The following is a 25,821-nucleotide window of genomic DNA, read 5'->3' as shown; positions in this document are numbered from 1 at the left end:
TCTGACGGCCTCAGAGGTTGTCTAAGAGAATATTGGGAGCAACAACACCATGAAGTCCAAAGAACACACCAGACAGGTCAGGGATACAGTTATTGAGAAATGTAAAGCAGGCTTAGGCTACAAAAAGATTTCCAAAGCCTTGAACATCCCACGGAGCACTGTTCAAGCGATCATTCAGAAATGGAAGGAGTATGGCACAACTGTAAACCTACCAAGACAAGGCCATCCACCTAAACTCACAGGCCGAACAAGGAGAGCGCTGATCAGAAATGCAGTCAAGAGGCCCATGGTGACTCTGGACGAGCTGCAGAGATCTACAGCTCAGGTGGGGAAATCTTTCCATAGGACAACTATTAGTTGTGCACTGCACAAAGTTGGCTCTCATGGAAGAGTGACAAGAAGAAAGCCATTGTTAACAGAAAAGCATAAGAAGTCCCGTTTGCAGTTTGCCACAAGCCATGTGGGGGACACAGAAAACATGTGGAAGAAGGTGCTCTGGTCAGATGAGACCAAAATGGAACTTTTTGGCCAAAATGCAAAACGCTATGTGTGGCGGAAAACTAACACTGCACATCACTCAGAACACACCATCCCCACTGTCAAATATGATGGTGGCAGCATCATGCTCTGGGGTTGCTTCACTTCAGCAGGGACAGGGAAGCTGGTCAAAGTTGATGGGAAGATGGATGGAGCCAAATACAGGGCAATCTTGGAAGAAAACCTCTTGGAGTCTGCAAAAGAATTGAGACTGGGGTGGAGGTTCACCTTCCAGCAGGACAACAACCCTAAAGATCAAGCCAGGGCAACAATGGAATGGTTTAAAACTAAACATATCTATGTGTTAGAATGGCCCAGTCAAAGTCCAGATCTAAACCCAATCGAGAATCTGTGGCAAGATCTGAAAACTGCTGTTCAGAAACGCTATTCATCTAATCTGACTGAGCTGGAGCTGTTTTGCAAAGACGAATGGGCAAGGATTTCAGTCTCTAGATGTGCAAAGCTGGTAGAGACATACCCTAAAAGGCTGGCAGCTGTAATTGCAGCAAAAGGTGGTTCTACAAAGAATTGACTCAGGGGGCTGAATAATTACGCACATCCCACTTTGCAGTTATTGATTTGTAAAAAATGTTTGAAATCATGTATGATTTTCGTTCCACTTCTCACGTGTACACCACTTTGTATTGGTCTTTCACGTGGAATTCCAATAAAATTGATTCATGTTTGTGGCAGTAATGTGACAAAATGTGGAAAACTTCAAGGGGGCCGAATACTTTTGCAAGCCACTGTATATGTATCTCTACTGTACGGGTATCAGAAATAGTCCATGATTCATTGGGAATGGCTGGTTCAAGTAGATGTCGCAGCTTATTTAAAAAATTAATTCGATGATTTAGTAAGGTAACAGAATATGAAGGGCTACCTACAATAAACAATACAATGTTAATGCAAGGATTTTACCAAATTAATATTTTTTTCCCTTGCAATACAAGTAGGCTCTAGCTTTTCAAGGGCTTTTTGTTTTTCTCTGGCTCAGTCCAGTTTTGCATCTAGATAAACTATGATTGAAAGAGACACCATAACAATATACTAGAATGCACCATAATAATTATTCAGGATACCCAATTTCACTTTAATGATTCCGGTTTTCAACATCGGAAATGCTTCCTGTTTCTATGTACTGCAGTATATTGGTATAAAACCTCTTCCTCCCAGCAATGTTTAGCCTAGGTTATCATGTCACTTCTCCAAGTGCACTCTGGGAAAACAGGTTTTGCTTCTGCTCACTTTGGAACAGACAGCAAACAAACATTTCACAGTGATACCTTGCCAGCAGTAAAGAATTTGCTATCTGGGATACATATAAGAATGTGCTATACAATGAAGAAAGATTTTACAATGAGCAAACAATGACTAAATATTTCATAAAGTAATACTGTAAAAAAAAATCCAAAAGATCCAAATAATTCAGAATATATGATTTGTATATATATATATATATATATATATATATATATATATATATATATATATTTATTTATATATATATATATATATATATATATGTATATATATATATATTTATTTATTTATATATATATATATATATAATATATATATATATATATATATATATATATATATATATATACACACACACATACACACACATATATATATAATGTAGATACACATTTTAGCAAGACAAACAACTGAATTTTGATCCTAACCTTTAATATCCTGTTTTTATTTCCTACGTTTTCATCTCTATATCTTGTTAAAGGTTCTTTTTATAGTCTGCAGTACACTAATGAGAAATTCATTGATGTCTGACTTACAGAAGTGCTACAGAGGGTTTAAGCATTTTGGGATTCTCATTTATTTAGAGTAGATCTCATTATTTTGTATTTAAGTGATAAAACAGACTCTGCTGGAGACAATTGCTATCCAAGTTTTTTCCTCTCCTACACTGCAAAGTACTTCAGAGAATATGTAAATACACTAGAATTGCATGGAGTAAGTTATTAGACTTTTAAGCAATCTGATATGACCTGAAAGCATTTTCACTGAATGAACCATATGGTAGCATAATTGCTTTTCGATATGATGGGCCACTGAGCTGTTTTATAACCAGAGTCGCTAGTCAGATAGCACATACTTAAATCACGAATCTCATTAAAGTAGATCTGGTTAGTAAGTGTTACTGTAGTAACACTTATATTTTACTAAAATAGTTTAAAGGTGAAACTTTGATCAACAATGCATTGCATTTACATGAATTTGGCTCCATTGTAAGATATTAGCGTGGAAGCAGTGATGTACACCTGCCAGCCAGGCTATTTCCATACACTGCTGCCTCCTGCCATGATACCCTACTTTGTCTGGATCTCCCCTGCCCTGTAATGCGTGTCTTTGAGGATTGGCTCCACATATACCTCACTGATGGCAGAATGGTGGCCAAATGACTATAAGACTTGCTTTCAGAGTTTAATGCCGGCAAGCACACTGTCTAGATGGAGCGGGCATGTACATCATATGTGTGCATAGGTTACTTATAGGCTCCTTGTTTTCCTCACAGATCCCTAAAACATGCCTGTAGGTTAATCGACTTCCTGCAGAAATTGGCTGTGCACTGAAATAAAGATATTTGATACGGTGCCCCTCTTAGGGACAAGTATTCAAAAAATTCAATGAACACCCTAAAGTGTTGGGTAAATATGTTAACTCCAATGATAATAATCAGTGTACTTATACTTCATTCAGTATATTTAATTGTCTTAAAATAGTGCTGGACTAATTATGAAATATCCAAAAAAACAAACAGGCAACTGGGCACTCTCCAGAGTTGGATTTATTGAAGAAGCCAAAGCAAAACGGCTTTCGTGCCACACTGGACCTACCTGCACCCACCTGAAGATCATCAACCACACTTGTAACACCAAATGCCATTCAGGTACCAAAAAATGTCTTAAATCACTGAGAGATTTCTCAGTAAAGCCAACCTTGGATAGTTCCCAGTTTCCTGTTTGTTTGGGTGTAGATCTTTCCGGAAGTCTGCCAGTTTCGATAACCTTGAGCACATTCTGCGAAGAGGCACATTCTTGACAGAGACAGGTGATCGAGTCCTATAATGTGTAATTGCTGCCCGCTATCTTATACATAGACTGTGTCCCATGAGTGGCAAGTATCTCTTTCAACCAGTAATTATGACATTTCTTGCATTTTTTATTGTAAGATACTGTGTACAGTAAACATGGTTATTTGGGCCTCCTGTGTCCTCTTCTTGTCTTCACCCTCTATCTTTTTTTCACCTGGGAGCATGGAGTACCTATCTGATTGCTTCAAGCAAAGTAGAGGGTGGGCCATTTATATGGATACACCTTAATAAAATGGGAATGGTTGGTGGTATTAACTTCCTGTTTGTGGCACATTAGTATATGTGAGGGGGGAACTTTTCAAGATGGGTGGTGACCAGAGCGGCCATTTTGAAGTTGGCCATTTTGCATCCTACTTTTGTTATTTCAATAGGAAGAGGGTCATGTGACACATCAAACTTATTGGGAATTTCCCAAGAAAAACAATGATGTGCTTAGTTTTAATGTAACTTTATTTTTACATGAGTTATTTACAAGTTTCTGACCACTTATAAAATGTGTTCAGTGTGCTGCCCATTGTGTTGGATTGTCAATGCAACCCTCTTCTCCCAGTCTTCACACACTAATAGCAACACCGCAGGAGAAATGCAAGCACAGGCTTCCAGTATCCCTAGTTTCAGGTGCTGCGCATCTTGTATCTTCACAGCCTAGCACAGCACCAACTACGGATACTGGATGACTGTGCTAGCAATTTTCCTGCGGTGTTGTTCTCAGTGTGTGAAGAGTGGGAGAAGAGGGTTGCATTGACAATCCAACACAAAGGGCAGCATATTGAACACATTTTATAAGTGGTCATAAACTTGTAAATAACTCATGAAAGAATAAAGTTACATTAAAACCAAGCACACCATTGTTTTTCTTGTGAAATTCCCAATAAGTTTGATGTGTCACATACCCCTCTTCCTATTGAAAAAAACAAAATTGGATTCAAAATGGCCACCATGGTCACCATCTTGAAAAGTTTCCCCCTCACATATACTAATGTGCCAGAAACAGGAAGTTAATATCACCAACCATTTGCAATTTATTAAGGTGTATCCATATAAATGGCCCACCCTGTACTTTTACTCTCCAGATCAGGACCCACAAATCCAAGAGCATAAGCACAGTACATTGCAATTACAAAGACAGAGAATTGGACACTAGAAATTCCTGTCAGGCATGCTGAAAAAAAGTAGAACAGTCATGAGAATAGTCCAGATTCAAAATACAAATCTGTGACTTTCAGTGTTGCCTCCATTCTCTAAGATTAGTTTTTTTTAAGATTTAAGGACAACTGAAATGAGGGGGATCTGGAGGCTGCTATATTGATTTCCTTTTAACCACTTGAGGACTTAACCTAAAGGCCAGGCCAATTTTAACTAAATGGGCTACTGCAGCTTTAAGGCCAAGCTGCAGGGCCACACAACACAGCACACAAGTGATCCCACCCTTTTCTCCCCACCAACAGAGCTCTCTGTTGGAGGGGTCTGATGCCCCCCCCCCCCCATGTGTTTATTTTTTTTAAAATAAATATTTGGTTTTTTGTTAATAAAATGTGCTTTTTTTAATATATTTCCCTACTCCCTCCCTCCCCCCGCCAGCCAATCAGCGTGATCAGCTGTCATAGGCTTCAGTCTATGACAGCCGATCACTTAACAGCATATGGAGGGGACAGCCGTGTCACACGGCTGTCCGCAGTACAGCGCTGCTGCCGATCGCAGCGCTGTACATGTAAATAGATGGCGGTTTCGCCTTCTAACAGTCTTCCGAGCGGCAATCGCTGCTCGGAGATTGAAGGTGGGGCGGAGCTCCGCCCCCCAAGCAGGAGATGCACGCGCACCCTGCACACGATCTCCTGCAAGGTGCAGCCCCAGGACTTGACGCTAATTGGCATTAGGCGGTCCTGGAGCTGCCGCCGTGGTCACGCCCATGGGGGTTACCCGGTCGTCAGGTAGATAACCACTTGAGGACCCACCCTTTACCCCCCCTTAAGGACCAGCGTTATTTTTTGTGATCTGTGCTGGGTGGGCTCTGCAGCCCCCAGCACAGATCAGGTTTCATGCAGAGCGATCAGATCGCCCCCCTTTTTTCCCCCCTATGGGGATGGTGTGCAGGCGGGGTCTGATCGCTCTGGTGGGCAGGCTAGCTGCGGGGGGGGCACCTCAAAGCCCCCCTCCACGGCGAAATTCCCCCCTCCCTCTCCTACCTGCTCATCCCCGGTGATCGGGGCTGCACAGGACGCTATCCGTCCTGTGCAGCCAGTGACAGGACGTCCCCTGTCACATGGCGGCGATCCCCGGCCGCTGATTGGCCGGGGATCGCCGATCTGCCTTACGGCGCTGCTGCGCAGCAGCGCCTTACAATGTAAACAAAGCGGATTATTTCCGCTTGTGTTTACATTTAGCCTGCGAGCCGCCATCGGCGGCCCGCAGGCTATTCACGGAGCCCCCCGCCGAGCGGTTGCTTCCTGATTAATCAGCCTGCACCTGGCGACGCAGTACTGCGTCGCTGGTCCTGCAGCTGCCACTTTGCCGACGCACGGTATAAGCGTGCGGTCGGCAAGTGGTTAAACAATGCACATTGTCTGGCAGTACTGCTGATCCTCTGCCTCTAATACTTTTAGCCACAGACTCTGAAGAAGCATACAGATCAAATGTTTGTCTGAAGTTTGCCGCATGCTGTTTCAGGTGTGTAAATCAGTAGATGCACGAAACATCAGCAGGCAACTGGTATTGTTTAAAATGAAATAAATATTGCAGCCTCCATATTCCTCACTTCAGTAGTCCTTTAAAACAGTATTTGTATTTTGTTTCTGCTATGCATTCCTGAAGCAGTTTGGACAGTTTCTAAATACATTATTCAAATATTTGAATATTCTATGGGGCAGTGATAACCTTCATTTGTATTTGCTTTAGACAAGCTTTGCATTGCATTTCTCTAAACAGCATTTGTACAGATTTCTTGTGGTTGCAGTGCTTGGCTTTGCATATTGAAATTCAAATGGTTAATTTAACCAAACTGCATTTAGACTCAGATGAAATGCTTTTTAAACATAATTTAAATTCTGTTTAACCTCCTTAGCGGTAACCCCGTGTGTGACACGGGGTAAGCCGCCGGAGGGTGCCGCTCAGGCCCTGCTGGGCCGATTGACATAATTTTTTTTTTGCTGGACGCAGCTAGCACTTTGCTAGCTGCGCCAGCACCCCGATCGCTGCCGCCGCGCGCACGATCGCCGCTATCCGGTGCGGCGCGCGGCCCCCCCCCACCCCCAGACCCCTGCGCTGCCTGGCCAATCAGTGCCAGGCAGCGCCAAGGGGTGGATCGGGTCTCCCAATGACGTCCCGACGTCGCTGACGTCGGTGACCTCATTCCGCCCCGTCGCCATGGCGACGGGGGAAGCCCTCCAGGAAACCCCGTTCTTTGAACGGGATTTCCTGATCGCCTATCGCCGGAGGCGATCGGCGGGGCTGGGGGGATGCCGCTGAGCAGCGGCTATCATGTAGCGAGCCCTCGGCTCGCTACATGATTTAAAAAAAAAAAAATTAAAAAAAAACTGCTGCGCTGCCCCCTGGCGGTATTTTTCATACCGCCAAGGGGGTTAAGTAGGAATGAAGTGTCGAATGACTTGAATTAATACAGCACCTAGGCTAGCGATTTGTCTTCCTATGCTGCTTCCCTGTATTGGTTATACACACCTGGTTGATGCACATGCATGAGTTTGTCATGTGGTATAGATTTTTTCCAAGTTTAACCTGTATAGGGCCACTTTACAAGTCTATTGTGCAATGAGCTGTGTAAGTAAAGAAAAGAAGAAAATGAATAGATGAGATAGACACACCACTTTAATCATAAGGCAAACCCTTGAATGTCTTTAACTCCCTTAGTACATCTAGTCAAACCCCTCCCCCACCCTTAAAAAAAGGGTGGACGGGGGGAGGAATTAAATAAACATAATGCAAAGTGATAAGTTACAAAATAGAAGAAAGATCAAGAAATGATTGATATTCGCCATGTAATTAGTTCATGTTCTATGATCCACAATGAGCCAGCACGCCATCATCATCTTTACTTCTGACAGACTAGAAAAAAACTAGACAGCACCAACTGCAAATTTCTATAACCACACCCACTAGCAATGCGATAGGCTAAAAGGTTGTTTTTTTTTATAGATATACATATTCTCAGAGGGAAATACTGCGTACTTGGCAGATGCAAGGTTCACAGAAAGGAAACTGCCATGACCATGGTCATAACATCACACCACGGGAGGGGTTCACCACAATATCAGCCACACAAACCCCCCAACGATCTATTTGAGAAAACGTACAGATTTCTCATGGGAAAGGGGGTATCAGCCTTTGATTGGGAGGAAGTTCAATTTTCATTTCAATTTTAAAAAGTGCTCAGGCCCTTAACTTTAACCCAGGGTTGAATGTCAGTGCCTGATACCAACTTTCCCATTACAAATCTTTACCTTTTGTCAAATAGATCATCTGGGGGGTCTTCCACAGTGTGATGTCATGACCATGGTCATGACAGTTTCCTTTCTGTGAACCTTGCATCTGCCAAGCAAGCAATTGTTTGCTTATCTGCCAGTAGTAAAGATGATAAATTGCAGGCTCATTGTAGATGAAACAACATGAATGAATTACATGGTGAATATCAATAATTTCTTGATCTCTCTTCTATTTTTAACTTCTTACTTTGCAATGTATTGATTTATTTTTTCTCCCTACTACTATTTTTCGGTAAAGTTCCTCTTTAAATCTAGCCATGTCAGGATTTAGCATCCATACACATGGCATAGGTTTAAAGTTTACCAGAGACGGTGTTTTACAAAGATTTTTTTACTTACCCGTGGCTTCCTCCAGCCCTATAAGTACGTCTCAGTCCCTCACCATCCTCCCACGGTGCTCCGTTCACCTGCAATTAGCCCCGGCAACTGGCTCAGTCGCCTCAGTTGGGATCTTCTGCGCATGCGTGGGAGGTCCGCGCAGCCACAGAAGACCCAGACTGACACGACTGAGCCAGGTAACAGGGCTGATTGCCGCTGAATGGAGGACCGCGGGAGGACGGCGAGGGACTGAGACGTGCTTGTGGGGCTGGAGGAAGCTACAGGTAAGTAAAAGATCTTTGTATAACATCGTCTCTGTTTTCCTTTAACGTGGTCCCAAAGCAGTCAATACCTGCTTACATAAGTTCTTAATGATCAGTGCTTCTCTTTTCATCAACTTCACATATTATTTTAGCAAGTGCCTTTCAAAGCCATTAGAAATTTGAGTCACATGATTCTTGGCCGTTGCATTTTAATAAAAGATAGTCTTACTTTAATAGAGGGGAAGTCACACAGAGCAGAGATCATTCATTAGAGTGAGTAGACAGAATGAAAACCCAGCTTAGTGTGCGGAATGTGCTTTGCTTAGACGTTGGGTTCTAATAAAGGAACAACAGGCATAAGGGTCATATTAATGCAGGTAATCTTTCAAAAAGCAAACACTAGCTACAAAAGGTGTTTACATCTCCAAGACAAAGGGTATTTTAAACTGCTACTTTGAATTCTTCCCTAAGTATATCCAACAAAATATTGCTGAAATAGAGCAATTAAGGCTGTGCACAGAAATACTTTTTGAGCTTTGAGTATATAAATTATAATACGGTGAGACCGATGTTAGTCTAGAACGGTACAACCATTTATCGAATACGGCTACAATTCAATATCATTTTGCATGGTCTGTCTGGCAATATGTAGCTGCAGTATATTGACATGAAAGGGCAACCTAATATCTTCATTTATGCAATTCAGAATACAATCATTGTATAATCTATGAAGTATTTCATTTTTACACCGTTCCAAGACGTTTGGCAAATCCAGATATGCATCTGTATTGTAATATGTATAACACTAATTTTAAACGTGCTTGGGACTTTGTGAATGCCAGTTTATAATTATGCCTTAACTGCCAGGAATAATTGAGTAAATGATCAAGCACAAATAATATGGCCAATTGATTAACTGTGATCCATGTATTGGCTAACATCTGCCATGTTCAAGTATGTGTGCTTGATTAGCGATAGCTGATAGATGTATAAATACATGATACGTGTATAAAACCAGTGATTTGAATCTCTTAATTTCACAATCATCCATAAGATAAAAAATACAATTTTTTTTTCATTTATGCAGTGTATTGTTTAAACAAAGCTTACAATTAGGCCTGAACGATTTTAGGAAAAAATTGAATTGAGCGATTTCTGTATGAAATTGCGATTTCGATTCGATTCACGGTTTCCTTCAAATCAAGCTTTGTTCCCCCTCTTTGCCTGGTTGTTCCCTCCTCTGTCTCTCTTTGTGCCCCCTTTGCCTCTTTATGCCTCCCCTGGGTCTTTCTCTTGCCACCTTTGTGTCTCTGTGCCCGCTCTTTCTCTCTGTGTCTCTCGGTGCCTCCTCTGTCCCCCAAGCTGTTCTGGACATAGCTTCTAATGCGTGGAATACTTCCTGTATGTCATGTGACATACAGGAACCCGGAGTTTTGCCAAGCACACTTCTTCTAACTTCCCCCATGTGGAAATGACGTGATCGCGATAATTGCCGCTTTGACGATTCCGAAATTGTGATCTTGGTGATCGCGATTTCGATATAAATTCGATTTATCTTTCAGGCCTACTTACAATCCACACTGTATTGTTAAATGCAGTGCTATTTCATATGCTGGTACCTCACGAGTAAAGTATGGTAAGGATGATGGTCTTAATACTGTTAATCCTGATCAGATTTCTCACTTGAAAAAAAAAAGTTTGATTTATCTGTACAAATTATCATTTTGATGGCGTTTTATGTAAAAAACAAAAAAGCGTAGCTATGGGGGGCAACGGGAGACATATGTCCTCGTGCGCAGCCCTGTAATGGTGCTTAGCAAGCTCTTTTTTTTTCCTTACTTGGGTGACGTGTATCTGTGACATAACAGCACAAGTCTGGCAGATTATGCTGTGTAGAAGGGGAGACGGAGAGCGGAGCTAAGTATTTTCTGCATCCTGTGCCTGACAGGCAAGGGAAGGGTGGTGGATGCAGAGCAACAATGGAAATGCTTTAGGCTAGGTAAAGCTCCCAGCCTCATCCAGTACAGACTGGCTGTTGGCTGAATTGCACTGGGACTGCAGCAGCTGCAACCATTTTAAAGGCAAGTGCAACCTGCCTGCTCTTTTGTGCTGCACACTCCATTGACTGGAGCTTGCATAATTGTTATTAATACCTTCAGTTCAGTTCATTAAGTTCACTCACTTGCCACCAGACCTTCAGCCAGACCCTCAGTCCCCATCAGGCATTCAGCACAGTAAGTTCATGCACCCCCACCAGTCTAGCTATACCTCCAGTCCCCACCAGGTGTTCAGCATTGTAAGTTCACTCACTCCCCCACCAGGCCTTCAGCCAGACCCTCAGTCACCACCAGGCGTTCAGCACAGTAAGTTCACTCACTCCCGAACAGGCCTTCAGGCAGACAACCAGTCCCCACCTGGCGTTCAGCATAATAAGTTCACTCATTCCCCACCAGGCCTTCAGCTATACCTCCAGTCCCCACCAGACGTTCAGCACAGTAAGATCACTCACCCGCCACCAGGCCTTCAGCTATACCTCCAGTCCCCACTAGGTGTTCAGCACAGTAAGTTCACTCACTCCCCACCAGGCCTTCAGCCAGACCCTCAGTTCCCATGAGGTATTCAGCACAGTAAGTTCACTCACTCCCCACCAGGCCTTAAGCTATACCTCCAGTCCCCACCAGGCGTTCACCACAGTAAGTTCACTCACTCCCCACCAAGCCAGAACCTCAGTCCTCACCAGGCATTCAGCACACTAAGTTAACTCACTCGCCACGAGGCCTTCAGTCAGATCCCACCAGGCCTAAGGTCTCCAGCAGCCAGCTAGACCCCACCAGGCCTGAGACCTCCAGCTCACTAGGCCTGAGCCCACCACCTGGAGGATGGATGGTGGTGGGCTCAGGCCTAGTAGACTGGAGGCCTCAGGCCTGGTGGGGTCTGGCTAGAGGCCTGGTCATGAGCTCAAAACCTGGCAGACTGGAGGCCTCAGGCCTGGTGGGGTCTGGCTTGAGGCCTGGGGGTGGGCCCAAGTCTAGTAGGATAGAGGCCTCTATTTCCGCCCTCCATCTGTGGGATACAGTTCTTCCAGTCCTTGTCCTGTGTAGCATTATTTTTAATCCTTGGACTAGCAATAGACCCTTCTCCTCCTCAATATTTTCTGCTGAAGCCTACCTTAATCTTTGATGGTTACAGATGCCTAACCCTGATTTCCGTTTTCAATAGTTTTTTTATTGAATTTTTGAACAAACAAATAAACAAATAACAAGCCAAATATGGTATAACCATACAGAAATACAGAAATACAATGAAATACAATGAGCATAAATTGCATATCTTACATTTCAGTAACCCTGATTTCCATAGTATTTATTTCACACACAGTGCTCTAACCAAACAAACTAGCCTAACCATAATCTGGCACTACCAATCCAAAAAATCTTCACACTACCCTCTTCTTTATCCTTTATCAACCTATAAATTATCAGGAAAAACTAGCTTTACATTTGTCTGGAACTTATTAGGACAGTGGTGGGTGTACTTGTTCAATCAAACAAGCATCATACTGTGTTCAGTGTGGAAAAGCAACACATTCTGAAATAAGAACTTTATATATTAAATTCAGGAGGACTAATGCTGAAATGACCACAATAAGAGCTGGGTATGAACTGTAGAACTGCTGTTGTGCATACCTATTATTACGCAGCATTTTAGGATTTGTAGCTCTGTTCTGTTGTCTGTCTAGGTCTAATCATGAAGATTATGAACTCCACCATATTAAATGTGCAGCTGTATGCATATTTATGTGCGTTTTACAATATCTTTAGGAAAGCCAAGATGGGGAATAAACTAATCAGAACTGTTTGCTTTCATTTGTGGTTCCCTGGATTTTCTGCTTTGGGAAAATGATTGGACGTTAATCCTCACAGATAGATATCCTAGCGTCTATACCTGAGTACCGGAAATAACTTTATTCAATCTTCTTTATAAGGGATTATTATTCTTTTTTTGTTGAAATATCTGGTAATATATTTTCCTATGCTTTCTGTTAATAGAAATTTGCATTTGTGTTTTCCAGCACCGGGTACCAGTGCATTTACTATTCACCTGAAAGCACGGCGAAGGCGAAAGAAATTCTAAGTCACATCAATCACCTGCAGCCTCTTATATCAAGCCATACAGACCTCCTGCTTAATTCAGCAAGACAGCACACTGCGGACAGCCTGAAGAAGGCATTAAAAGCACTCAAGGAAACGGTGAGATCCCAATCTACTACTGGCTTATGGATAAAAACAGACCTTTTCCTAATGACCCCTCCTTATTTTTAATGCGCGAGTTGACATTCTTTACATTAAAGAATATACAGTAGCCTCACTTTGAACGACATGCTTCAAAATGCCAAGGTAATGGAAGACCAGACACTTAATTCCTCTGCAGAAAAAAGCAATTTAACATTTTCTGTGTCGTTATTTTCTGCCTTAAAGTGTTTTTGAAAGTAAGATTGCAGGCTTTCAGAGCCAGCCGATTCTGTTATTAAATTGAGTTATTTTATTGCTGCTCGGCAGCTTCTGAGTTCGGCAAGTCCCTTTCTTTCTAATGCTAATAATTGTCAGGGAGAAGCTGGTAGAAGATAATGTTATTTTAAGCTAGATATTCCTTTTTTTGTTCTTCTGCCTTAAAGTGATTTTGCATGGTTATATTTCTCAGTACAATGCTAGAGTTGCTACGCCAACTCAGCAGTAAAACGTTAAAGATCAGTTACACGAGGAAACGAGACTTGAGTTCTTTTTATAATGACCACTGAAGATTGTGCTGAGTGTATGTATTGGGGTTGTTTGGGTAAGGTTATGTAACAGTGGAGAACAATAGAGAACATAAGGCCACAGTGTGCAACTTTTCTGGTTGCCATATCAGAATATGGTGAGGATTGATGAAAGGTTAGTATACTGTGCTATCACAGCGGTACGTATGCTCCCACATCCACAAACTAAACCCAGCCAAGGGTTGCTTGATCATTTATTTTATTCAGCATTCTCCAAATCTCAAAGAGAGACTGTAGTGAAAATAAGGTAATGAATACAATTGCTTATTTTTTTTTACAAAGTTAAAGGACTTTGTGCTGCATAATGTGCAAATTATTTAGTCAGTGTTTGCCCATTGTAAAATCTTTCCTCATCCTGATTTTATCACAGGTGGCGACATCTTTAGTCCTGCAGAATGTTTGTTTACTGAGAGTTCTGAAGCCCGTACAAAATATATGTGGTCGCCCAGAATGCTCATGGGGGGAGGTGGCTATATATATATATATATATATATATATATATATATATATATATATATATATATATATATATATAACAAAGAACATCAGACTTTATTTATTTTGCAAGCACAATGTAAGTTGTACCCGGAATGGTACAGTAAGTACATACTGTTCATGTACAGTAGAATATACATATTCTAGAGGTGTGTGTGTGTGTGTGTGTGTGTGTACCGCCATCACTTGAAAACGCATTGTCCATTTCAAAAACACTTTGGCTATCATTCATAAAGCATTTCCGCATGCGGAAATGCTTAAAACAGCTGACTTTACCGAACACTCAGCAAGTTCGGCATTCATAAAGCCTCTTTCCGCATGAAAAACTGACACTACCGAGCAGAGTGATAAATCGCCGCCTTGTGCGATGATTATCGGAACAAATGTAACAAAATGGTAATTCATACAGAATTACGCAAGCGGTATGTGGACGGGAAATACCGCTCCCTCTCATGTGGCGATACTAATGTAAAGTTAATGGAGACACAGACCTCCCAGGCAGCTGCTGTAGAGCGGAACATGGAGAAATGTATCAACTCGGCTGCTTCCTGTGTCTCCGCCTGCCTACCTCCAGCCTAGTTCGGGGAATCTTCGCGCTGCTATCGCACCTGGATACATTTTTATGAATGCCCACCCAGAAGTCTAAAATGCCGTCAGCGGTGTTTTCCTGCATTGATTCCCCTTACCGACAGCTCCTTCATGAATGATACCTATTGTATACAGATCTTACTGCCTGGGAAGATATGCTCTGGGGTCTTACACCCCTCTTGCACACCTGGGCAGAACCACAAACAGCCAATTAGATTTCAACCATTTATGTAAATGGAAGAATTTTAAAGGCTGCCAATCTCTGATGCAGTTTCACAGCATCAGAACTTTTTCTTATCCAAGCCTCATTTTTAGCTGCACAGAAGAAAACTGCCCGGGCATTTTTCCCCTGATGCTTTGCAAAGCATGGGATTTCTGATGTTGTTGTTCTCTTTCTGCTGTTTTGGTGCAATTTTTTTTTTACATTTTGAATTTGAGATTTGAAGCCTAGCAAGCGCAGCTGGGAGGAGTGATCAGGACACAGGACAATTTGAACTGTTTCTAATGCTCCCTGTCACCTCCTTTCAACCAAAAAGATGGCGGCCCCCATGAAAAAATGGTTGCCCCCATGAAATCACAAACATTTGCCTGTTTTTTTAAACGGTGGGTAAGAGATTATATTACCTATCTATTTTAATTAACATAACTAATGTAACTTAATGACAGTATGTTTGTTTAGGCTGAAGTTCCCCTTTAATGACTAAAAGGGTTAAAAATACATGCAAAGTGGGTGCACCATAAAACAGCCAATCAAATTTCAGCCGTTCATTTTAAATAGGAAAATGTAAACTGCAGCCATTCTTAGACTGTGAGGGCTTGTTTCCACTATTGCGGTGCGGAATCGCCTGGATTCCACCGCTGATGAAATCGCATGCGGATGCGATTTCCCATGCGTTTTTTGCCGCGAATTCGCATGCGAATTCGCATAGGTGGAGGTATATGCGATTTTAACCATGTCACTGCCTGTGTGAATTTACATTGGTACCTATGCGAATTCGCTTGCGAATTCGCATGAAAATTCGCATACCATAGCCGCATGCGAATTTCCTATTAAATACATTAGAGGCGATTCGCATGCATTCCACTCGCAGGCGAATTCGTTAGCTCTTTTGTGCGTTTTTTTACCACTGAAAAAACGCACCTCAACAACGCTACAGTGGAAACAGGCCCATCCACTTGCATTACATGTGCGAATCTGATTCGCGATAGTGGAAACGAGCCCTAAATCTCAGGGTTCTCAAATTTGGCACAGTTGGTCACTGGTTGACTGGGATTAATATTCAGGAAAGTGGGTGGAGCCTACAACCGCCAATCAAAATGTACCTAGTGATTTTAAAGGGGAATATTTCAATTGCTGCTATTCTTTCACTGTTAATGGCAGATGCCTCAAACCTGATAAAATCAGTCATTGGGTGACGGGGGTTGAAATTCAGCAAAGGGGGCAGTTTTATATGTTTTATAAACAATTTCCTTGCCAAAATGTCAGGAAATATTTAAAAATGTCCCTGCATACACTAAACACTATTATGCAGCAACCATGCCAGCTTTTTAACAGGCAGGAACTGCCACCCTTGCTGGCAGCCAATATTCACTTTGTGTATTCCCTTAAGGCACATACCTACGGTGCAATATTTGCAGCGATGTTACCCGACATTGGGCAAGTTGAACGATGTTGCCCCCCATTGATCGTACGTAGTTATGCAACGGACACGGCGGATTGGACGCTTGAGACATCGCTCGAGACATCGCTGGACCCATCGGGCAGTTAGTACATACCCAGTAGCTTAACAGCCATCGCAGCTGCATGAAAACATGGACATGGTGAGGCAGTTTTTCACTTTGAAAATGCGCAATCAACAGGTTTTGATGGTAGCACCTTTACTTTGACATAGTAAATCACCTGCAAAGAGAAAATTGTATTGGTTTGTCTATTGAATTATGAATAATAAAAAACAATAACTGAACAGATGCGTGCAAAAAAGATTAACAATCCCAACCAATGCAAGTATGGTGCAATATTTTACTTGAATGTGGGAAACAGAATATCGAAGTAAAACCTATTACAATTAGTCACCATAATTAACAGAATGGCCATTGAAAACATAGTGGGTAATTGTGTTTCAAGGTGAAATGCAATATCCTAATTACTTTGTGTGGGAAAGAACTCAAGCCCTGCTATATTCAACTGAGCATATTATTATAACGATAAGAGAAACATCCTGGGGGTTCTGTGTGTATACATTTATCCGCTGCTACTTTGCAGGATAACATACACGCTAATATTTGATAATCAGATAATAAAAATTGTGCTATACATTTTAATTGAAGAACTTGATTACTGTGTACTCAGACCACATTTGCTTCTATAAATAAATAAGATGTGTTGGTTTCAAAACTAAGCTCCAAGCAAATAAATCGTTGGTAACCCTCATTACTGTAGCAACGGACACACTACTCAAGTATTACGGCTCACGCTAACTTGCAGTACTTGCTGCCGTGCATCATACCCATATACTCTTATAAGTGGCACTTTGTTTCCTGTTGTGTTTTACAGCCATTTCATAGATGTAAACAGTTATTCACAATTTCCAGAGATACCGCTGCCACTAGTTATTGCAAAAATTGAGAAACAGGACTAAGAGCCAATCATGTGGATTGTCACATGATCTTTGTGAATAGCTGTGAACATGTTCCAATGGGGTTGAATCACAAAGCTTTCCTCTTGAACTACCTCACTTTACGTACTTTTAACCTCAACTATAGATTGATAAAATAATAAATCATGAGATAAATAGATAAGGAGAGACAGTGGTGTAACCACAATTCATAAGGTCCCCAAGAAAAACTTTGGATGGCCCCCCATTGTTCACACCCCTTTCCTTGCCTTTTCTTGATGCCCTTCACGGCCTTGCGGCCCATCTCACAAGGAATAAATCACTGGGCCTCCACCTGAAATTTAGCAATGAATGCAAATTTATTTATGTACCATAGCCTAAAATAACACAACATTTCACTTGACAAAGGCCCACAGGCCGAAACGTTGTGTGATTTTAAGCTATGGTATGTGAATACATTTGCATTTTTTGCTAAATTCCAAGTGAAGATCTAGTCATTTATGCCTTTGGATTTCGGCAGCTGTGCACCTTTGCTGGATCCAGGTGTGGACTAGTTGACTCCCTGGTGAACTAATTAGGCATTGTGAGCAGGGGCTGCTCCCCTCTAGTTACGCCCCTGATGAGAGATAGGTCATGATGTACCCTCAATTGTTGAGATAAATTGTGAGTTAAGACAGATAACAAATGATGAATTGGCCCTTATTCAATTCACTTTTTTCTCCCAGGTGATAATGTTTCATCTCCTGTTTAAATAACTTTAAAGCACTCTGCAATCCAAAAATTTGGGGAAAAAAGTACTTTCAAAATTATTCTGAGTATTTTTTTGCTTGCTGGTGGCTTAAAGGACCACTATCACAAAAATTGTGAAATTTAAAATGCATATAAACATATACAAGTAAGGGCCCGTTTCCACTATCGCGAATTTGCATGTTTTCTTTCCAGAGTAAAATTAGCTATAAATTACTTTTCTCCTATATTGCTGTAACTTACAGTATGTAGTAGAAATCTGACAGAACTGACTTTTTTTTCGACTAGTCCATATACTCATAGGGGATTCTCAGGGTTTTGTTTATTTTCAAAAGCACCTATTAGGTGGCACTTGCTCTGTCCAACTTTCAAAAAAGTGTGCAGTGAACAGGAAAGCTAGCCGGCATCACTGTATAAATCCTTTTAAGGGAATGTCTTTATAAAGAATAAGAATCTTGCTGAGAATCCCCATGAAGAGATGGAGTAGTCCAAAACCTGTCACTTCTGTTAGATTTCTACTACCTACTGTAAGTGGCAGCAACATAGGCGAAAAGTATTGTATGGCTCATTTACTCTGGAAGAAAAATACTTCTTATTTGTATGTTTACACACATATTACATTTTAAAAAAATTTCGCGATCGTGGTCCTTTAAACAGCATTTTAATTTTATTGATAAGATGTGAAAATATCGCCTGGGAGAAAATTTAGGAGAAAAAGTGAATTGGATCGAGCTCCTTGTGAGTTAATATGTGAGGTGAAGTGATTACTGAAAAAAGCTTTTTGAATCAATCTCTATGTTTCCAAATATTGGAAGCTTATGCTTCTTGTATTGAAGGTTCTGTATGAGGAAGTAGAAACCGGCTTTGTGAGGTGATCAGTATCAGATGATAGTGTGTACTATTTGCCCCCTTTAGCCTCACTATTGCTAGTTCGTAAAGCATCCCTAAATTTTACCATTACTCACATTGACTACATAGAGCACTTTGCACAATCAGTGCAACCCGCAAGTGTTAGTAGAGTACCATAGATGCTAAATAAAAGCAGAGAATTCTACTGACCAACAGGAAACCCTAGGCTAAATTTCGATGCTTTTGCCAGAAATCATTGTCCAGCCCCAATTCTACTATATAAGGATCCTTGGGAAATATACATACTTTACTGTATAAAAAAAATTTATGTAGCCCCCACCTCCCAAGACTCATTAATCTCTTGTCACCCATGGAGGCTGGTAAAGCCACAATTCGGAACCTGAAACCAAGGGGGGCTCCACACGCAGAACTATACCAGCCCAAATCCATTACATGGGGCCTCTGAAAGAGAAGGGGCTAGTGTTTCCCCCTTTTGCTGAAATAACTTCAGTGAGATGCTTTTTGTAGCCCTTTACTAGTCTCTTCCATCGGTCTGAGGAAAGTTTCCCACACTCCTCAATCTACAATTTTTGCAGCTGTGAGATCTTTGACGAGTTTCTTGCATTTACAGCTCATTTAAAGTCATCCCACAGCATCTCAATGAGATTAAGATCTGGACTTTTACTCAGTCACTCAGGACTCCATTTATTAGTTGTCAGTTAGCTCTTAGCCAAACCCGGAAAAGTGGTGGTGGCAACCTGGGGGGAGGGGGCAGTAAGTGGTGCATGGAGTACGGCTACCATGTTGCCAAACTCAAGATAACAGCCTTTGTGTTAGGTATAGGTAGATGAGTGCGTAGTATTAAGCACTAATGAAGGGGGGGGGGTGGAGTGTTTGGTGTAGGCAGGAGAGAGGTTTGTGTGATAGATACATTAGGGAAGACGTTGATAATCTATCGGCAATATTTTTACGTTGTCATTTTTTACATCATCATTTTTTACATTTCTGCTTTTCACTCTCCACCATCTGACTACTAGCCACAAATCACATATATTTTATTCAATGTTTTATATCTGCAGTTATCTGCATTAGTCAGCTGTAACAATTGATCTGGTTTTCAAAAACACTACATGCAACCACTTTCAGGTGGATGTAAGTACAACTGCTGCAATTTACTAGGGATGGTCAGTGAGACCCAAATAATTCCAAGCTGATGTAAGGTTTTACGGTAACTTTGTGAAAATGTATGCAGCTTGAAAACTGATCAATCAAATGTTAATGCTGTGGCATTTGATTAGAATATTGAAGATGAATACAGTTGCATGAAATACCTATAAAATTGTGCATCAACTCAGAATTATTCGCATCTTATTGGACATCCCTATAATTTACTTTGTTATTCAAGGAGAGATTCAATGAAATCGTCACGCATCTAACCAAGATGCACCTGACACACACTCACTGCATCGGGCTAATAAGGCACAACTGTGTTCATTGCAGTAGAACGGGTGCATTAAGAACTAATGCATCTCACAATGCAAGTAAGGGAAGCAAACGTATGCATTGCACATTGATATAACATGAATACAACTTATTATTGGGGAACCTTACCCTTCTCTTTTTGGGAGAGACATCAGTTCCACGCTGTGAAGTATGTTTGCAGGAATGCCACGTGCAGGCTTCTCTCGGGGTCCCCACAATAACCTACGATTTGGGAACATGCTAGCAATGATGGCTTGGGAGCAGCAGCAGGGCCATATAAAGGGAAGGGGTGCGGAGTGGGCCCCAAGTACTCTCACCGTCTGGGGACACCGCCCACACCCCAACCCAAAGATTAGTTCTTAAAGGAATCGTCAAGCAAATAAAAAATGTTCGCGTTGCACCACTAACACTTAAAATGTATGTGTTAACGTCCGCGATAGCTTCATGCACCAGCAGGAATGCGTGCAAATGTACAGGTGGCGGCACACCGACCCCGAGGCCAGCAAAAACTAAAGTAGCTGGCGGCGGGGGACTTAAGCAGCAGTGAGTAACTACGAGGGCACAGGATGTCTGCATGGGGCTGGTAGAAGCCCCAGGTAAGTGAAACTTATTTTTGTTTTGCCTGACGATTCCTTTAATGCACCTGTTCTAGTCTGCAATGAGCACAGTTGGGCCTTTGTGAGGCTTATTAGCCCTACGCAGTGATTGTTTGTCAGGTGCATCTTGGTTAGATGCACAACCATTTCATTGAATTTGTCCTTGAATACAATTGTATTTCTTTTCTGCAGAACTGCCTAGATGCTAATATCTAGGCAGTTCTGCAGCAAGATGACAATGTGCACTGCTGAACCAATGTTGTTTCGATATGGAGAAAATGGCAGAGTGAAATAAACTTAGTACGGTACGGTTTGTTTTAAATTGTCAAAATACTTTACAGCTAGAAGAAAGTTGCCTGAGGCTGTTTTAAAAAATGTTTGAATCCAATAAGTAGTGAAGTCAGAGTATAAGTATGGTAGTCAAGGAAGCCACAACTTCTAAGACACCAATATCATGACAAAATCCCGATGCTTTTATTTATAAAGGCTACCGTAAGTGTTTTATCTTCATGGATTTGTCTTGTTACATGAAATTCATCCAGTGTTTCACAAAGAGAGAGGCTGTACATGACCTATTGCTGATCCAGTAACCAAAAGGCTTTATTCAATCCAGAATAGAGCTTTGTAAAGCTGCTGTACTGAAACAATGGATGCATTTCATATAGAAGTGCAAATATATCTTAAATGGTCACTCCATCTGTATACCCCAAATTCTTCACTCTCTGTTTGTCTCATAAATTCATATATCTCTACAAAGCAGGATGTAAAACCTAATTCATCCCTTTAAACTTTAAAGAGGAACTGTAACCAAGGATTGAACTTCATCCCAATCAGTAGCTGTAGTTATAGACAATGGCAGTCGGTGCTGTCTGTTTTTTTTTTCATGTCAGCCAGTAGTAAAGATGATTACGTGCAGGCTGATTTTGGATCAAAAAATATAAACAAACTACATGCTGAATCCCAATCATTTCTTAATCTCTTTTCTATTTTTTAACTTCTTGCTTTGCAATGTATCGATTTATGGTATTATACTATCTGAAGAGTTTGGCAGTTCTTTGTTTAAGTTCTGTTTGCACCACTACCAAGATTTAAAGGGACTCCGAGCAGTGCAGAAACTATGGAAAGATGCAAATCATTTTAAAGCTCTCTTTCTCCTCTTTCCAATGATATATAAACCACCGCCCTACGCCTTTTAGTTTTCGCTTTTTTCGCGATCGAAATTGTCGCGGCCGCGACTTCGATCGCGAAAATAGAGAAAACTAAATAGCGTAGGGTGACGATTTAGGTGTCGTCAGAAAGAGGAGAAAGAGAGCTTTAAAATGATATCCATCTTTGCATAGTTATATTGTATTACACAGGGCGGTCGCGGCAATTTCGATCGCGAAAATAGCGAAAACTAAAAGTTGTAGGGTGGTGGTTTAAATATCATTGGAAAGAGGAGAAAGAGAGCTTTAAAATGATATGCATCTTTCCATAGTTTCTGCACTTCTCGGAGTCCCTTTAACCCTTTTTGAAAAGCTGAAAGTCTTGGCTTTCCATTACACCAGGTCCCGTGTCAGTGTAATGCTCCGTTGCCAAGTTAAAGGGTTTTGAAGGAGGGGTGTCCCCTGCATCTTGAGAGGTGAAGAGGGTGCATAGCTGGGCTGCTCCTTAATAGAGTCTCCAGCCCGGACCAGTAACACACAGAGAGGGGTCAGGAGCGTGTATAGCTTGTCTGCTCCTTCGTCTTTTGTAATGAGACCCCTGTGACAGAAGATGACCTCCCGGGGGTGCTGCTGATCATCAATGTCGGGTTTGTCCAGTACTTCTGCAATCACTCTTTGTGCAGCCAAGATGCAGGGGACACCCCTCTTTCAAAACCCTTTAACTTGGCAACGGAGCATTACACTGACACTGGACCTGGTGTAATGGAAAGCCAGGACTTTCAAAAAGGATTAATCTTGGCAGTTGAACAAACAAAACTTAAACAAGGAACTGACAAAATCTACAGACGGTATAATATGTAAGTACCTGATTTATTTTTTTATTTTTTTCCCTTTTCCCTATAGTTCTTCTTTTTTAACTGCTGTCCTGGGTTCGCATTTATTTCACCAGGTGGAGGGATTCAACATTTTTGCATGGATGCTACATATTACACACATTTTTGGAGTGCGCACTCCCATCTCAGTAATGGCTGCAATACAGCAGTTTACAGAGAGAACCATTCAGAGCTAATAGTCTGGTAAACAGCAGAGTAGTTACAATGGTAACTAATAACCGTAAAACAGAACCTGAGATTAGATAAATAACACAGAAAAATCCCTCTATGCTGAATCAATATAATAAAACTTAACGTTTAATAGTTTGTACCGTTAAAAGCAATAAGGCTGAAAATATCTTACTAGACTTACAAATATTGCTGGAACTAATCTTTTTAGAAAATAAAGAGATCGCTATGTTGCCATCCCAAGTCCTTCAGCAATATAGATATAAAGTTAAATTACACAACCCCCACCATACAACCCGACATGTTTCACTTCTAGATGAAGCTTTTTCAAGGGAAAATGCTAAAAAGTGTTCACAGTGATAAGGTGCACAAGTAACATTCTTTTAAAAACAAGTATAGAGATATAGCCTGTCGGCTCACAACATGATAGCAGCCTGGCAGCCTGGCTGCTATCATGTTGTGAGCCGACAGGCTATATCTCTATACTTGTTTTTAAAAGAATGTTACTTGTGCACCTTATCACTGTGAACACTTTTTAGCATTTTCCCTTGAAAAAGCTTCATCTAGAAGTGAAACATGTCGGGTTGTATGGTGGGGGTTGTGTAATTTAACTTTATATCTATATTGCTGAAGGACTTGGGATGGCAACATAGCGATCTCTTTATTTTCTGACAGATTAGTTCCAGCAATATTTGTAAGTCTAGTAAGATATTTTCAGCCTTATTGCTTTTAACGGTACAAACTATTAAACGTTAAGTTTTATTATATTGATTCAGCATAGAGGGATTTTTCTGTGTTATTTAGTTACAATGGTGTCTGTGCAATAGAATTTCTCAAAATGCTTGTATTACATAAAGATGATTTGGTAGGGATTGTTCCTTTGAGGCTGCCATTGGCGACCTCCTCTTGAAATTGTTTATTAAGTCATGTTGGCTTTCTGGTTTGCTGACCTAGAAAAGTGCGCAGATCAAGAAAGTGGAGTATTTAGAGCTCTTTACCCTACATGCTTGTTCTGGATCAGTGACTCAGACATTTAGCAATTTTAGAGATCGGCATGTCTCACTGCCTATTTTAACCAAAGAAAGACACACAGGTGAACATTTTTCCCTAATCGGCAATAACCCCTGACCTTTGTTCTCATTCAGAGGTGAACAGGCTGCTTGCCAGAAAAGTGCTATTGTTTCTCCAAAGTCATAACACTTTTCAGATTATTGCATAGCATGGGCGTGCTAAAATTAACTTGCGCTGTATGTGCGCGATAGATGTAAGGACTTTTAGTGAATCAAGTCCATTCTGCCTTAGTGGCGCACTGGTGTATGACCTATTGGTTATACAATGTATGTGCAAAAGTACCAAACAGCTAAAATGATTAACTACTTTGGTTCTCCACTATATATAGTTCGATAAATAGGCCTCTGTGTGCCAGTTGTAAAGCAGATGAAACTTCCTGAAGCTAATGTCCATTTTGGCCGACTGTTCATATTGAATCACCTGCAGATATATTTTTTTTCCCATAAATTATAGAAAGCTTTCACCCCTCTTAGATTTGTCCTTTCATTAAGGAATTTAGGTTTGAGCTGCAGATGGAATAAGGCAGGCAGTGCAGGTGTCCTCAACTTGCATAATGCTTCAAGCACATTATTTATTTACATTGTTTTTGATTTTGACATTTATTGGGACTAAGGTAAAAGAACAACAACTGCTTGGAAAGTAATTCCCTGAGAAACCAGCCAGGCAGAATTTGGATTCAGAAGAAAAGAAGTCAGTGCAGACAGATGGCCTGTGTAGCCCACACCTCTGCAGTACTATGGAAGCTACAATGGCTCCGTACAGCTTGGAATCATTTTAAGGCCTAACACAATTCAGAGCAGCAGCACTGAATCACTGCCGCCTTTCAATAACCCCGGGAATTGTCAATATTCAAGAATTTATGTTTCAGCTTGCTGTCCATGATAATGCGTTACAGCTAAATAAAGAGGCAATGAAAAAAAAGAACAAGTGCTGTCATTGCAGATTTTCCTAACTTTCTTTACCTTGTGATTATATACATGACAGGTCTGTATTTTGCAGAGGCCTTCTAGTCATTTCAGCATTTATGGTTGTTATAAAAAAAAACTATTCTTGGTTAGGCTGTTTGAAATCCTCACTGTTAATTACCAAGCATTTTTTATTTGCTCTAAAATATTATTTACAGCTTAAAACCTACTACCACAAAAAATTGTAGCAGAACAGCATTCTAATAATTAAATACAGCACTTTGTTATTTAGTGGAAAGATCTTTTTTAGTGGGCAGCTTCTGGCCGCATCCAAGAGGTGATAACATCTTTTGTTTACATTCCTTTGTCTGCTACATTCTTAGCTGTGCTGAACATGAGCTCTCTCTGCTGTAGAAGCAGGGAGAGATAACATTATCTTTAGTTTACATTTCTTTGTCTGCTATATTCCTAGCTGTGCTGAACATCAGCTCTCTCTGCTGTAAAAGCAGGGAGCTGAGAAGAGATCACTAAATAGATTTTAATTTATAAATACAGCAGCTATGTAAGAAAATGCAATGACGGCTTTCAGAGCAGATAAACTGTACCCTTTGGGAACTCATAATTTGTAAACAGACAATATTAGTTGAGAACAAAAGCAAATATGGTAACTTTAGGGCATCCATCTGAAAATGGCGCCTGTGAATAATGGCGCACAGTGT

General features: G+C 41.1%; 1 protein-coding gene across 5 annotated transcripts in view; it reads left to right on the top strand.

Moving 5' to 3' along the window:
• Positions 1–25,821, top strand: part of INPP4B (inositol polyphosphate-4-phosphatase type II B) — a 668,171-nt gene that overhangs the window by 427,301 nt on the left and 215,049 nt on the right. For all 5 annotated transcript variants that reach the window (XM_068279481.1, XM_068279471.1, XM_068279463.1 and 2 more), the window contains exon 11: positions 12,805–12,982. In XM_068279481.1, coding sequence (XP_068135582.1) covers positions 12,805–12,982 — 178 coding nt within the window. The remainder of the gene's footprint in view (positions 1–12,804; positions 12,983–25,821) is intronic.

The sequence above is a fragment of the Hyperolius riggenbachi genome, chromosome 1, assembly GCF_040937935.1.
Source record: "Hyperolius riggenbachi isolate aHypRig1 chromosome 1, aHypRig1.pri, whole genome shotgun sequence".
Lineage (NCBI taxonomy): Eukaryota > Metazoa > Chordata > Amphibia > Anura > Hyperoliidae > Hyperolius > Hyperolius riggenbachi.
This window is presented reverse-complemented; position numbering and strand designations above follow the sequence as displayed.